Below are 15,757 nucleotides of genomic sequence, written 5' to 3'. Positions count from 1 at the left end.
GGTTTGACTTTCAGCTGTGTTTGCCAGAAGGTCTTTAAAAATGCATGTGTTGAAAAGTAGATCTTTCACTTCTCACATCAATTTTTTTCTTAGCCACACTGTTGCTTAAGAAGTCGAGGGTACTAAAGGCCATCTTTGAGTTGGCTTTATGTAAATTAAATATGGCCACCAGAGCTGGGTGCCTCTATAACTTAACTTGCCTCAGTGCTTTTAACAAGTCAATGCCCTTTTTAGTATTAAATTCAGCTAGTGTTGATTCCCAAACCCTCTGGATCCATTTTCTAACCTTTTTTTATCATGCAGGCTTTTGTTAAATTGGGTTATTGAAAATGTTTAATGACTTTAATTTTGCGAATCCTACGTGTGGTTGTATCTCTCTGGGTGAATCTGATATGTCTAGCTCTTTAATATTAATATATTCTAGGAGTGCTCAGCAGAGTGAGCTTGACTCCCGGGATCTGCTCTGTTTTAGGCAAAGAAGAAGGAGCTTGCCAGGAGAGATGACATTGAGGATGGAGACAGCATGATTTCTTCAGCCACCTCTGATACTGGTAGTGCCAAAAGAAAAAGGTATATATACTTTTCTCATAACTGAAGACATCTTCTCAGTTTCTATTTATTTTGTCTTAGATAAGTACAGAAAAATGTTGTTTAAACTATTAAATATGAATTTTCTTATAAGATTTAAATATTTTATAACATGTATTCTTTTAGAACTATATAATTAGCACTTTTTTTGTGCAAGTACCATATTGCTTTTAGATGATATAGATAAAAATGACAACTACTTATATACGTTGGCGAAACATGTTCTTTTTGTAGTCCACGTTATTTTGTTTTAATAGTGCTACTTAAATTTAATTTAGGTAAGTTTTCATGGTAAATTACAAAAAAAATTAGTGCTATCACTGCAGTGAAGTAAGTCATTACTATTGCCCCTTTGTTTTTCCTTGTTAATCTGATCTTTATTTGCCATTTTAAGGATGTCAGATTGTAAAATTCCAAGTCATAACTTCTTTTAGTTCATAAACTATTAAGCTGTCTTTCACTTTCCAAAAGGATTCTACCAAAAATGGACAAGTAGACAGTATTTTAGATATTTGGCTTTCTTTTTTTTCTAACCTTTCTCTTAACTTCCCTAACCCTTTCTTTCTCTCATGGGTTTCATGGAAGGGGAACTTACTGTGAAATTCTGGAGCTGGACTTCTATAAAGAATCATGCAAGGCCATCTAAAGAATCATGCAAGGCCATCTCTTTTGTCTGTGCTTCCCACATGGAGTTTCTCTGGCTTGATCTTTGTGGAACACTATATTCCCCCTCAGCCTTAACTCTCTCACCATCTTTTTATCAGCAGTCAATCCAAGGAGGATACCTTAGACAAGGAATAAGCTAATCACTAATAGCAGGGCTTGACAGATTCAAAGCTGAATGAAGAAGTCATTAGTAACTGTTGATACAATTCTGTTCATACATTAAGAGATCCACTAAGATGAAGGGATTAAAAAAATGGTTAAGTAAAGAGAAGCTGTCCTGTATTACCCTCTTATAAAATAGCATTTGGGAAAACTTTTTTTTAGCTTGGAAAATAACTTTGTTTGCTAGTCTATGCCATGGTAACGAAATTGATTGGTGTACCCTGAGATGTGAGTCTCCTCCATTACTGGCCTATGAATTTCATCCTTCCAAGTTCTTAATTCCTTGTTATACCAGGGACAACGGAGGAAAAATGTGAAAGCAGATCAGAGACATCAAATCAAGAACATCTTTGAGTGTAATTATATAACTCTACTACAGCATCACCTGTGTTTTCCAGATCAGTCACCAAAGATAAACACTTCCCAGGCAAAAGAAGGTAATGGAGGCAAAAGTGATGGTACAGTTAGTGCCAACACTGAATGAAAAGAGAGATTGTAAACTAGTTAAGTGTTTAAAAACACACACAAATACAGTTCCACGGATGCATTAGCTCAGGCCAGATACTTAAAAATTACCTATATCTGTGGGACAACCCAAGTTGATTAAATGAAAGATATTACTCTAAAACCTGCTGTAAAAAGAAAACTGAGCATTAAATTCTTGAAATAATAAAATTCCACTTCAAACCAAAAGTCCCTTTATGAACAGATTTCCTAGAAAGTGTTTTGTTTAACAACGTGAAAAACAGATATAAGTGAACAACAAATATAAATCATAGCTAAAGCAGTAAAAGAACCTACCCGGTTATGAAATAATAGGCATGAGTGGTCATTAAGAGTTTGAGAGAAGTCCTATATTTTAGACTATGACAAAGGAAATAATGTAATTATTGTGCCTTCCTAAAGGCTTACTAATTTAGAAGATAGTTATGTTAAGAGGATTTGGGAATAAAAAGTATACTTCTCCAAAATTCAGGCAAACACAGTAGCCTAGGAATTTAAGTTAAGCTTGTCCAGGGAAGTCAGGACCACGTTTTCCAAGAATAATTCTATCTTTGCCCTATTTTTTTAATATTAATGAGTCTGAGAAAAATTAATGTGATGTGTTCTCTTCATTGTGGGATTGCATTCTTCCCCCTCAGCCCTCTACCCAAAAATCTAACTGCTGTCTTCCATGTTGAAATGTCCCAAGTGTTCTTATATCCTTTATCTTTTGGATTGAATAAATCCTTTTTTTCTCAACCATATTTGGTTTATACATAACCCTCCAATATTGCTTATTTTCTCTTCACATGTAATGTTTGTTTCTGCTTTCCCAGGAACACTCTTGACAGTGAGATGTTTGGTCTCAGGAGGCTATCCAGGTGTGCAGTCTTTTTTTATGAATAAACATTTTTAAAAGTGTAAGCTGTGGCATGGTCAGTAGTATTGTTTAGGTGAAAAGTGAAGTCTTAAGCATGTGAAATAATGGTTCTTACTTGATTGCTAGTTTATTTTATGAATGAAGAAAACAGTATAGTTTAGAAGTACAGTAGTAAAAGAAAGTCAGGATTAGTTAACTTAGATAAGTTCAGTAGCCTTAATTTGCTTGGTTGGCCAGGGGCAACAAGCCCTCTCACCAGTCATTGTGGCTGTGCTTCAACAGCAAAAGGTAGAGGGTAAGTTTATGATGGCATTGCCAGCATCCAGAAGCTAGCAGATGCTAATTCCCTTTCAGAGATGCCCTTTACCTATTGGGGATGGTGGAGGGATTAATATCAGTGTTGACAATCCAAGTGATGATGGTCTGTGTTGACACTTACCATTGGGTTAGTGCTTTTTGAGCATGAACACATTTTCTTAGTCTCTGATCTTGTCCATGTTTTATTTATTTAAAAGCATCCATTATTTTGCATGTTACTTGTGATTTTTAAAACAGCCTATGAGTTGCCATGTTATAGTCCTAGTATTCATTGTGTGGTGCTTTTATTTTTATCTTTGCTATCTGGCATTCATGGAGTGTCAATTGCTTGCAGAACACCAGACTCTGTTCTTACAGGTCATAAAGGAGAACGTTTAGTCATCACCTGTACCTGTCAGGAATTTATTAAGTCAGGAAAACAGGTTGAAAACAAATGAAACTATGTGGGAAGATTGTACTAAAATAATTACATAAGATACATAGTTGTGTAGTTGTATGGAAATGTTTTATGATTGCCCAAATAGCTTTAAGAAATCTGATTTTCCTACCATGTTTAAGTTAGTATTCTAAACTTATCTGTATATTGCTACCATGTGTAGTCCATCCTACAAAACCTTATTTAAGGACTTGGAAAAATGTAAACAAAATAACAAAAATGGATGTGTTCAGAAAAGATCCTAAGTGACTCTAATAAAAAAAGTTTGCTTGCCTTTGAGGATGGAAACTAGTTATACATCTCTCTTAAAGCATGAATGATACAAATGTAGAAAGGATGTTATTAGTAATACATGTCATAAAACAGTAAATTTCAGTTATTAGAGCAGTTCCTTTTCTTTAAAAAAAAAAATGTTTTTATTTCAGAGAGAGGAAGGGAGAGGAAGAGAGAGATGGAAACATTAATGATGAGAAAGAATCATTGATTGGCTGCCTCCTGCACTGCCCCTACTGGTGATTGAGCCCACAACCTGAGTATGTGCCCTGACCAGAAATCGAACCTTGACCTACTGGTTCATGAGCTGACACTCAACCACTGAGCTACACTGACCAGACTAGAGCAGTTTCTTAAACAGTTAGATTTTACATTTTGAGTATGTTCCATTCAAAACTGCCTAGTGTCAGTTATTCCAGTAGGAAGAACTGACCACTTGCCATTCTTTTACTTTTTGGCATTTTCCCTAAAATTTAGTTAAAAGCCTTTTCTTCTCTTTAAAAGTCTGATAAAAATTCTGCCCTAGACTAACTCACATTAGAATATGTGTAGCTTCATACAGAAAAGCCTAATGGTAGTTGTATTGGAGCTAGGAAGTGAATAGAGCTGATTTTTTGGTCTAGGTAAGGGCCTCAATTGAATTGTTCTGCTTGGTATTTCTGGAATGAGGAGTGATTTCATTCTGAGTAGATTATTAAAGAGCTCTTTTAAGCTCAGATGTTTAAAATAGAATTCCCTAGTCTTCCTTTTGAAGTTCAGCACCCACAAGTAAGAACTAAAGAAACCATATCTGACTTTATTAGTTTTAAGTATTCTGTTATATCAAATTTAGGTTCTGAAATGTTTCTTTAGAGGCTTCCTGAAGGTTAAAGTCATCTGTGATTTAATTTCTCCCTAGATGTGGAGTTCGTTGCTATTGGAGCTTTGTCCCAAGTTCCCTTTCCATTATCCACTTGCTAAAAACCTTTATTGAGAGAACTCTTCCTCTCACATCATTGCCCCAGGATGCCACTTTGGAGAAATAATTTTCAGTAGATGAAACATCTTCTAGATCAGCGGTTGCCAACCTTTTGGACCTCATGGACCATCAGTGGTCCGTGGACTGCCAGTAGGTGACTGCTGCTCCAAAGGTTTCCTTAAACCAGCGGTCGCCAACCTTTTGGACCTCACTGACCACCAGTGGTCCACGGACCACCAGTTGGCGACCGCTGTTCTAGATTGTCCTCACATAACAATCACTAATTTGACATAGAGACACAAAAATAATGATAGGAGGAAATGGCAGGAATGATCAAGGAGGCCACTAAGGGAAATGAGCAGTCTGAATACACAGCTTCTGGGGATGATCCCAGCCCTAGGAAATGGGGATCCGTTTTGTCACCTAATAGCTCCGTGATGCTAGGAAGATAGCATTTCTGAGGCATTTTACTTTTTGTTTTGTTTTGTTAATCCTCACCCAAAGATATTTTTTCCCTTGATTTTTAGAGAGGGTGGGAGGGGAGAAAGAAACATTGATGTGAGAGAGACACATCAATTGGTTGCCTACTGCACACACCCTGACCAGCTATCGGATTTAACCTGTAACCTGGTTATGTTCCCTTGAGTGGGAATGGAACCCATGACTCTTTGGTGATTAAGGATGAATATTTCTTTTCACATCTGTTAATTATTCTTTGAGTTTTGTTTCTTTTCTTTCTTTTAAGCATATTTTGAACCTTGGAGAGAAAATATCTGGCCTTTGGCTTCTTCGTGACCCAGCAATACAGTGACTGGTCAGAGGACTGGACTTGGAGACCCATTCAGACACATAGTTTGCTTCAAGGATGAATTTCCTTTCGTTTTTAAGATAGGGAACAGATAAAAAACTATTTATCTCTAAGTACAACATTATAGGATTTTAGTTTCTGTTAAATAGAAATTAAGTCATACGTTATTTCTTTTTATTACCTATATTCCTGTTCACTTTGAGACTGCTGGTTTGAGTCTGGCTAGAATTTCTTTATCAGTGTGTTGAAGACATACATTAGACCAGAAATCATATTGGAAGAACATCTCTTCTGATAATTCACTGAACCACTCACCTTGGGCAGGTCATTTAGCCTCTTTGAACCAGTTTCCTCAGCAATTCAGAGACTAGCCCATATGTTCTTGCGGGCCCTTTTTTAACTCAGGTCCCAATCTGATCCCTTGTACTTTGTTCCATACCACTCACTTCAGTTTCTTAGTATCATACTAGAGGCCCGGTGCACGAAATTTGTGCCTAGGGTCCCCTCAGCCCAGCCAGCACCCTCTCCAATCTGGGACCGCTGGCTCCTAATCGCTCACCTGCCTGCCTGCCCAGTCACCCGTAACTGCCCCCCCCCCTTCCACTGGCCTGATCTCCCCTCCCTGCCAGCCTGGTCGCTCCTAACTGTCCTCCACCACCACCCCACCCCACCGGCCCGGTCACCACTTACTGCCCCCCTCTGCCGGCCTGGTCGCCCCAACTATCCCCCCTGCCAACCTGGTCGCCCCACGCAGCCTGCTGTTCAGTTGTTTGGTCATCCCTCACTAACCCCCCTGCCGACCTGATCGCCCCATGCAGCCTGCTTGTTTAGTTGTTTGGTTGTCCCTCACTAACCCCTCTGCTGGCCTGGTGGTAGACAGCCATCTTATGAGGGTGTGATGGTCAATTTGCATATCACCTCTTTATTATATAGGATCTCATTGGGGGAATTTGGAGAATAAGACAGGGATCACACTCAAGGATGAAAATTTACTCAAGAGCTCAGATGAACCACAGACTATTTTTTTGTAAGAGAAATTTTATTTGGTAAATTATAGAGGTATAAAAATTAATTCCTAGGAGAAATGGGCTTAGTAAACAAGTTACAAAGGTAAAGGAAGGGTTCTTGGAGCTTGGGAGTGGGGAAGCTAATGGTAATGTGCTAGGGGGTGAGGTGTGTGGGGGGGAAGGGATAAAGGAAAAGGCACGGGCATGTTCCCAGGAGGGAGAGTGCACTGCGTCCTCCATCCTAGGGGTTAAGGATGGACATTTTAGGGAAGGCCCCAGGGTATGGTCTCAGAATATTCAGCAGTTTTCCAGGTGTGTCCATTCATGATTGTGGTCTCCACTGATTGAATGGCCAGCACCAGGGCAGGGGGGAGATTATTCAATGCAGCTAGTCCTGATGTCAGCCTTGGCTGGTTTTGTTGTTTATCTGGGCCTGGAACTGAAGTACAACTGAGGCTAGATGTTATCTCTAGGGAGAAATGGTCAGGGGGTCCAAACTGCATGACCAGCGATATGTTAGTGAGGGAAAAGTCACCCTGGGGACGAGGTCCCACCCTACAATTGATTGTCCATTGCTAGATACCTGGACTTTCCATCCTGTTGACCTTCTTTACCTGGCCCATCCTTGCTCTGCTCATGTCTGTCTAACTGCCTACAGCATCACCCCCTCAGGGATCTTGGCTCTGAAATCTCAGAGAAAAGGAGTGCAGGGTGTCTTCTGTACCAGCTTCCTGCTGAAAGGAGGTGACGTTTTTCTTCAGAGCCAAGAGAATCTTGCTGTCTGTCAGGGACTATGAAGCCTAGGCATGGAAGGAGGTGACAGTGGCGTCTACAGGTCCCTGAGGATGAGTAAGGCTTATAACCTGGTGGAGACAAACTGTGTTACAAAACATAGTATTGGGGCAAAAGTTGGAATGACAAGAGTTACTACAAATGGTCCAGTGGAAGGAAAAAGTTTTAGTTCTAATAATTCCAAGTAAAAGGATGGGAGAAAAATAAAACATTAGTTTGGAAGGTTGTAGCCAAATATTTATAAACATTTAAAAAATTTAGGATCCAGTTCAGTTCATAGGTGAAAAATAAAACTTTGGAGATAATTAATTGAATTTGTGTCTAATATTCACAGCTGTGTATTAGAGTCTATTGAAGTACAATTTTTCCCCCTAAAATCACCCTCATTTTTATTAGAGACCTATTTATTTACTGTATTACGTCCAGTTTCAGTTTGGCCTGATTGTTTGCATAAACATAACAAGAATAGCAATAGATTGTATAGGCTTTTTAAAAATCTGCTTTGCTGGAATCTCATGATTGAGCTTTAATGAGCCCGTTAGGGCAAAGAAGCCATCAGGTTTGATTGCAATACCTATAGACCTGGGTGAATTCCTCACATTCTTGAGGTTTCCAAAATGTCTTGAGGTTCCTTCCTTGCCATCTCTCAAAAAAGCAACCCTCGTTCCTTACCTGGAAAGACTGCCATGAACCACATGACCAAGCAAGGTGCCAGGCTTGCTCCAAGGGACTCCTATTGGCTTCAAAGTCAGTTTTCATTCCTTCAAGTTTTCTGGCGACACAGACCATTCTTTACACTAGGTTGGGGTTATGGAATACTGCTGATGGAGGAAGGAAGCAGGGACTGACCCTGACAGGGTAAATGCAAGAGAGACTTGTATCTACTATAGAAATGCTAATCTGGAAGACAGACCCACTTTGTTTTCTGGTAATTAGGATATGCAGGTGTTCAGAGTGGTTGTCTTAAGAGAGAGAACACTTGTGTGTGTGCATTTGTGTTTTGTTTTTTAAGTGAGGACTGTTAAGTAGGGAATTAATAGTTTTAATTCTCTTTTGCTGTATTCTTAAAAACAAAACATTTCAATTGATAATAAGATTTTATGTTTTTTGGCTGTCAGACAAGATCTTTTTTCAAGCATTGCATTTCATAAATATTCTAAACAGGTTTGTCTGGTGTTCATTGGCTGCTCCTCCATAGTCACTACGTTTTAATGATTTTGGAAATTTTCCTTATACTTGCTTATAGCTTCCAGCATGTTTACTGTGTTTGTGGCATACATAATCAACAAATTATAATCATTATGAAGCACCTGCAATATTAATTAATTTCATTTCATGTATATCCTTGTATAAAAAAACCTGAATTTCTCATTTTCCCCTTTTCTACCTCCCCTTTCAACAGTAAAAAGAACATAAGAAAGCAGCGAATGAAAATCTTATTCAATGTTGTTCTTGAAGCTCGTGAGCCAGGTTCAGGCAGAAGACTTTGTGATCTATTTATGGTTAAACCATCCAAAAAGGACTATCCTGATTATTATAAAATCATTTTGGAGCCAATGGACTTGAAAATAATTGAGCATAACATCCGCAATGACAAATATGCAGGGGAAGAGGGTATGATGGAAGACATGAAGTTGATGTTCCGGAATGCCAGACACTATAATGAGGAAGGCTCCCAGGTAAGGACATATCAGGAATCAGTTTTTTTCAGTGTAGTTAAGACACATTTTCTTTCTTTCTTTTTTTAATATATTTTTATTTATTTCAGAGAGAAAGGGAGAGGGAGAGAGAGATAGAAACATCAGTGATGAGATATCCTACCCTTCAGTCAACCATTCTTCAGAGAGAGCGCCTAAGCAGGGATTGTTGCTTTTCACAGATCAGATTCCAGACTGTGAACTCAGACTGATGCTAAATCCCATTTAACCTGGGACTTGGTTTGAGATATTCTCTCCAACTATTAGATATTTTTAATTTTTATTGAGCTAAGTCTGCTACTTTGAGGGTCCAGTGAAAAAGATTTATGAAGAACAAAACACATGTAAATATGTTTTAAAACTTCTGTAGTCACTTGCAATGATTCTACTATAGTAGTTCTCAAACGTTAGCATGCATGTCTGCACATTAAAATCTCCTGGAAAGCTTAAACAAATCAATTGAAGCCTAAGCCCACCGCAGAGAGGTGTGATTTTGTTGCTTGATGGTGATCTCAAGCTTTATTTCTTTAGTTCCAAACTATTCTAACCTGTATTTTTAAGACTTCTTTATGGATATGTATTCTACTTCATTAGTAAGTATTTTAGAAAATAATTGTAAATATATTTATGGAATATAGGTGTACAACGATGCGCACATCCTGGAAAAGTTACTCAAAGATAAAAGGAAAGAGCTGGGACCACTTCCTGATGATGATGACATGGCTTCTCCCAAACTCAAGCTGAGTAAGGCAACCTCACAGTTTGTTATTCCATTTAGTCTATCAAGGATAGATTACTGATTTACTGAAAAATACTTAATAAATGGTGAATGTATTTGAACTTGCACTCCAGCATAGAGTTTCTTTCTTCCTCTCAAGCATTCACTTCCATATTTTAAGTTGTTAAACTGTGGAAAGCATGTAGGAATAGAATATAATGTCAGTGGTGTTTTCTTGAATGTGATGGATATTTTGTAAATGTTAGTCAGAATAGGTTTTTTTTTTCTATATATGATGCCTGAATGGGTGTAGTGGCAAATTTTGGTTTTTGTATGTTTGCTGATTACTAGAATTAAAAATGAATCCCAGCAACTTCTCCTAGACAGAATTTGAGAGGGTAGGGATGTCCAGCCACTGTACTATCTATAAGTTAACTTAGCTGTCTTTAATGTGGTGTATGGATGGTATTAAAAACTTTGAGGGAAAAGAATAACTCAAAAATAATTACTACTATTGGGTTAAGCAGGACGTTTCTGCTTTATTAAAACTTATAATTAATGAAGCAAATACCAACAAATGATAGTGGTATTGTCATATATTTTTTAGGACCATATTTGCCAAATAGGGAAATAAGATCCTACTTTTTATATGAAATGGCTGTACACTGAATTTTACAATAGCTTTGGGTATGATTGCTAAGTGATGATTTTTTTCTGGTTATCTTTTCATGGAATTGTAAAAGCATACAAAAGGTTTGCAGAAATGAAATGCCTTTTAAAACTAGAACTGGGCCTGGCCAGGTACACATGCCTTTTAAAACTAGAACTGGGCCTGGCCGGGTAGCTCAGCTGATTAGAACTTTGACTGATACACCAAGTTTGCAGGTTTGATCCCCAGTCAGGGCACATAGAGAATCAACCAATGAATTCATAAATAAATGAAACAACAAATCCAGGTTTCTCTCTCTCTCTCTCTCTCTCTCTCTCTCTCTCTCTCTCTCTCTCTCTCTCTCTTCCCCCCGCTTCTCCCTCCCTCCCTCTTTCTCCCCCTCCCCCTCCCTCCCTTCCTCTCTCCCTCCTTCCCCCCCCCCCTCTAAAATCAACAAGTAAAAAATGAAAAAAACTGGAAGAACTAATTCTGTAAGTTGAGTTAGGACACTAAAGTTTGATCGATCAATAAATAGATAATTTAACAATGGCTAAATATATAAAAATACATGTGTTTCTTTAAGTTTGGAGAAGGGAGATTTTAATATGTAATGTTAACTTTTCATTTCTCTATTTTATATTACGAAAAATTTCAAACATACACAAATATAAAGAATAGTATAATGAAACTCTGTATGCTATACCTGTTGCTCAGCATTATCAAGATTGTATTGCCCAGCCAGCGTGGCTCAGTGACTGAGCATTGATCTATGTATTAGGAGATCATGGTTTGATTCCCGGTCAGGACAAATGCCCAGATTGCAGGCTCGATCCCCAGTGTGGGGCTTGCAGGAGACAGCCAATCAGTGATTCTCCCTCATCATTGATGTTTCTCTTCCCCCCTCCCCTCCTCTCTGAAATCAATAAAAACATATATTTTTTAAAAAGATTGTATTATACTTATTTCCTATATTCCCTTTTCTTATTTCCTATATTCCTCTTTGGTTCTAAATAATTTAAAAGAAAATTCAATCATGTCATTTAATTTCTACATAGCTTAGTATACATCTCTAAAATGTATAGATACAGTTGACCCTTGAACAACTTGGGATTTAAGGGTATATGCCTAAAATTCCCCTATAATTTATGTGAGCCCTCATATGCAGATTCCCATCCCAGGATCAAAAATACTGTTTTTAATCCAGGGTTAATTGAATCTGCAGATTCGAAACCCTGGGAGGCTCACTGTATGTTTATTGAAAAAAGTCCATCAGTAATGGATCCTTGCAGTTCAAATTAGTGTTCCAGGGTCAACTGCATTTTCTTAAAGTCATTATCACATATAGTGAAATTATCAGTTTCTTTTAAAAAAAATTTTTTTTTACTGATTTTAGAGAGAGAAGGGAGACAGGGAGAGAGATAGAAACATCGATGGGCTATCTCCTAGGGATCAAGCCCACAACCTGGACTTGTGCCCAAACTGGGAAATGAACCTGTGACCTCTTGGTGTGTGGGAAGGCACTCAGCCAACTGAGGCACACCAGCCGGGAAAAGTATCAGCTTCTTAGTATCTGGCTCTCATTTAATGACCTATCAAATTTTACTAGTTGTCTCACAAATGTATTTTTACAGTTAGTTTCTTCAGATCAGGATCTAATTATGTTCTACATATTACATTTGATTGTTATGCCCCTAAGCTCATAATCTAGAGCAGTTCCCCTCCTTTTTTTATCCTCATGCCATTGACTCTTTAGGAACCAGGTAACTTTTCTTGTACAGTCCCAAATTCTGGGTTAGTCAGTTCACTTCCTTGTTAACTTTTTCCTTTATTCCTCTTATTTCTTACAAATGGAATTTAATTATAATGGCTTGACTAGATTTCATTTTAGCTTGTCAAGGATGCTTCATAACAAATTTTCTACAATTGTGTTGTATCACGTTTTAATGCAACGTCTGGTTGAGGTAGAATACAAAGAAGGTACACACATTGCCTTTTTTTTTTAATTTTAAATTCTTTATTGTTCAAAGTATCTATATATATAAAAAGCCAGCGACTGCAATGGCCATAATGACCGGTCGCTATGACACACACTGTGGCCAGCGAACCAGCCCAATCAGGGGGGGTGGGGCCAGCCAGCCAACCTTGCAGCCCCTCCCCCCTGCCGGCCTGCCCCTAATTGGACTCTCCCACCCCGATCAAGAGGGGGGCGGCCGGCCAAACACCCTCGCCAGCCATACCCCCAATCAGCCAGCCCCACCACAGTAGGCCCGCAGCTCCTCCCCCTATGGGCCCCCACCATCCTGATCGGCCTCCAGCCCCTCCTCCAGCTGGCCCCGCCTCTGATCTCCCCCCCCACCCCAATAGGGGGGCAGGGCCAGCCTGCCAACCTCCTGAAGCCCCTCCCCCCGCCTGACCCCACCCCAGATTGGCTCCCCCACCCTATCAGGGGCAGGGCTGGCCAGCCAACCACCCATGGCCCCTCCCCCAGGCCACTGGCCCCCCCGACTGGCACCCCTTACCCCATTTGGGGGCGGGGTCAGCTGGCCCACCACCCAAAGCCCCTCCCCATGGCTGGCCCTGCCCCCAATCAGGGGCGGGGCCTACCAGTCAATTGCCCACGGCCCCTTCCCCAAGCCAGCCCAGCTCTGATCAGGCCCCGATTGGGGTGGGCCAGCCAACCAACCCCCCCCCCCCCCCCGCCCCGCCATCTCCTCCTCCCAACAGGCCCAGCCCCAATCTGCCCCAATAGGGGCCGGGCTGGCTATATGAATTCATGCACTGGGCCTCTAGTTACATATAGTATTACATATGTCTCCTTTTCCTTTACCCCCATTGAGTCTCCCCAGCCACCCTCCACCCCCCAGCACATGCCCTCACCTCCCTAGTGTCTGTGTCCATTGGTTATGCTTATATACATGCATACAAGTACTTTGGTTGATCTCTTACCTCCCCCACACACACACCTTCCCTCTGAAGTTTGAATGGTCTCTTCAATGCTTTTCTGTCTCTGGATCTATTTTATCAGTTTATGTTGTTCATTATATTCCACAAATTTATCTTTCTCCGACTGACTTATTTCACTTAGCATAATGCTCTCCGTTTCCATCCATGCTGTTGCGAAGGGGAAGAGTTGTTTGTTTTTTACAGCAGCGTAGTATTCCATTGTGCAGATGTACACATTTTTTTAATCCATTTGTCTGCTGATGGGCACTTAGGCTGTTTCCAAATCTTAGCTATTGTAAATTGTGCTGCTATGAACATAGGGGTGCATATGTCCTTTCTGATTGGTGTTTCTGATTTCTTGGGATATACTAGTATTCCTAGAAGTGGTATTACTGGGTCAAATGGGAGTTCCATTTTTAATTTTTTGAGGAAACTCCATACTGTTTTTCATAGTGGCTGCATCAGTCTGCATTCCCACCAGCAGTGCGTGAGGGTTCCTTTTTCTCCACATCCTCGCCAGCACTTGTTGTTTGTCCATTTATTGATGATAGCCATTCTGACAGGTGTGAGATGGTATCTCATTGTCATTTTGATTTGCATCTCTGGATGATTACTTTGAGCATCTATACATATAAAGAGGTAATATGCTAATTGTCCATTACGGTGTCCCAGTAAGGACCAATTTGCATATTGATGGAGACCAGCAGGAGGCTGCGCATGCAGCAGGGGGCGGGAGGCCGGAGCCAAGTTCCCGGGGGTCTGAGGAGAGTGCCTGACAGGAGCCCGGACTGCAAAGAAGGAAGAGGAAGCAGCCACGGGGAGCTCTTCTAATCCCTTTGCACAGACATCCTACCTCAGCCCCTGCACCCCTGGGGGGATGGACAGACACCTTACCCCAGCCCCCGCATACCCGGGGGGCTGGGGAGAAGACCCAGCCTCAGGGGTAGCTGCAGCCCTCACCTCCAACTCCCAATCTCTTCCCCTGCCACCCCCGCCAGGGGCGCCCACAACAATAGCACACTGGTGACCACCCATCAGCGCCCCCAGGGCCCGCGGCCCACCGCTGCTGGGCCCCCTCCACTGGGCCCGGCCACGCCTCTCTTCCCTATAGACTAGGGTGGAGGCAGGCCTGAGCGGCCCCCCAGGTTCAGACCCTTCCTCCCGACAGCAGCAGCTCCATCTCCACAGCAGAAGCTCGCTGAATCTCACTGGGGGCACGGCTAAGCCCTCCCTCCTAGCCCAACTGGCTCTGCCCTGGCCCAGCCCCCACCCCACTCCAAGAGATTGGAGCCCCGCCCTGAGCAGGTACAGCTGTGAAACAGCCATGTACAATTTAAAGAATGGTGCCAAGTGGGTAGGTTTGACAGTTACTGCCCCCTGCCAGCGCCTCCAGGGATGACCACCGCTACAGGGCTGGTGGCCAGAGCCCGCCCCTCCAAAGCCTGCGGAACCCTCTGCAAAGCTTCCATAGCTAGTCCTAGGAAACAATCATGCCCTCCTCCCCTAATCAGCACCTGCTACCTGCGAGGATACCCGCTAGCTTAAAAATAACAATCCCTTCCCATTTAGACATCACTTACTTGATGAAGCATTTCTAGGTTTATTAGCTCAGAACCTCCTCATGACAATCCAGTGAGGTAGGCAGAGAAGAGATTACAATTCCCATGATATATGCGTGTGTATTCAGAAATGAAGCTCAGAGAGGAAAAGTGTCAAGCCCAGTGGTTCCCAAGGTGCAGCACACACCCCACAGAGGAAGAAATTTTATTTTAAGTGAGGGCAATTTGAGAATGAGTTAACTGAATTTTTTGCATTTCTTATGGTTCTAGGGGTCCTCATCTACAGCGTATCCTACATAATAAAAGGCTAATATGTAAATGACCGAATGGTGGAATGACTGGTCACTATGATGCGCGCTGACCACCAGGGGGCAGACGCTCAATGCAGGAGCTGCCCCCTGGTGGTCAGTGTGCTCCCACAAGGGGAGAGCCTCCCAGCCAGAAGCCAGGCTCACAGCTGGTGGGCACAGCGGCAGTGGTGGGAGCCTCTCCCACCTCCGTGGCAATGCTAAGGATGTCCGACTGACAGTTTAGGCCCACTAAGCCATTAGTCAGACATCCCCCCAGGGCTCCCGGACTGCAAGAGGGCGCAGGCCAGGCTGAGGGACCCCTGCCCCAAGTGTACGAATTTCATGCACCGAGCCTCCAGTGTTTTCATAATGTCTCTTGGCCTTCTATATGTTCACTTTTGAAAAGTGTCTGTTTAAGTCCTTTGCCCATTTTTTTACTGGATTATCTTCTTTTTGTTAAGATGTATGCGTTCCCTATAAATTTTGGAGATTAGGCCCTTATCAGATATAACATTGGTAAATATGTTCTC

The 15,757-nt window shown here is 41.4% G+C and overlaps 1 protein-coding gene across 30 annotated transcripts in view; it reads left to right on the top strand.

Annotated features, from left to right (window-relative positions):
• Positions 1-15,757, top strand: part of PBRM1 (polybromo 1) — a 134,287-nt gene that overhangs the window by 47,407 nt on the left and 71,123 nt on the right. For 18 of the 30 annotated variants that reach the window (XM_079795194.1, XM_079795204.1, XM_079795197.1 and 15 more), the window contains 4 exons: positions 473-570; positions 2,736-2,780; positions 8,774-9,050; positions 9,707-9,812. In XM_079795194.1, the coding sequence (XP_079651320.1) occupies positions 473-570; positions 2,736-2,780; positions 8,774-9,050; positions 9,707-9,812 (526 nt within the window). The remainder of the gene's footprint in view (positions 1-472; positions 571-2,735; positions 2,781-8,773; positions 9,051-9,706; positions 9,813-15,757) is intronic. The other 12 variants (XM_079795221.1, XM_079795198.1, XM_079795220.1 and 9 more) reach the window with 1 other exon arrangement.

The sequence above is a fragment of the Cnephaeus nilssonii genome (assembly GCF_951640355.1).
Source record: "Cnephaeus nilssonii genome assembly, chromosome: 17".
Lineage (NCBI taxonomy): Eukaryota > Metazoa > Chordata > Mammalia > Chiroptera > Vespertilionidae > Cnephaeus > Cnephaeus nilssonii.
Note: the sequence above shows the minus strand (reverse complement) of the source record. Positions and strands in the feature narration are given on the sequence as shown.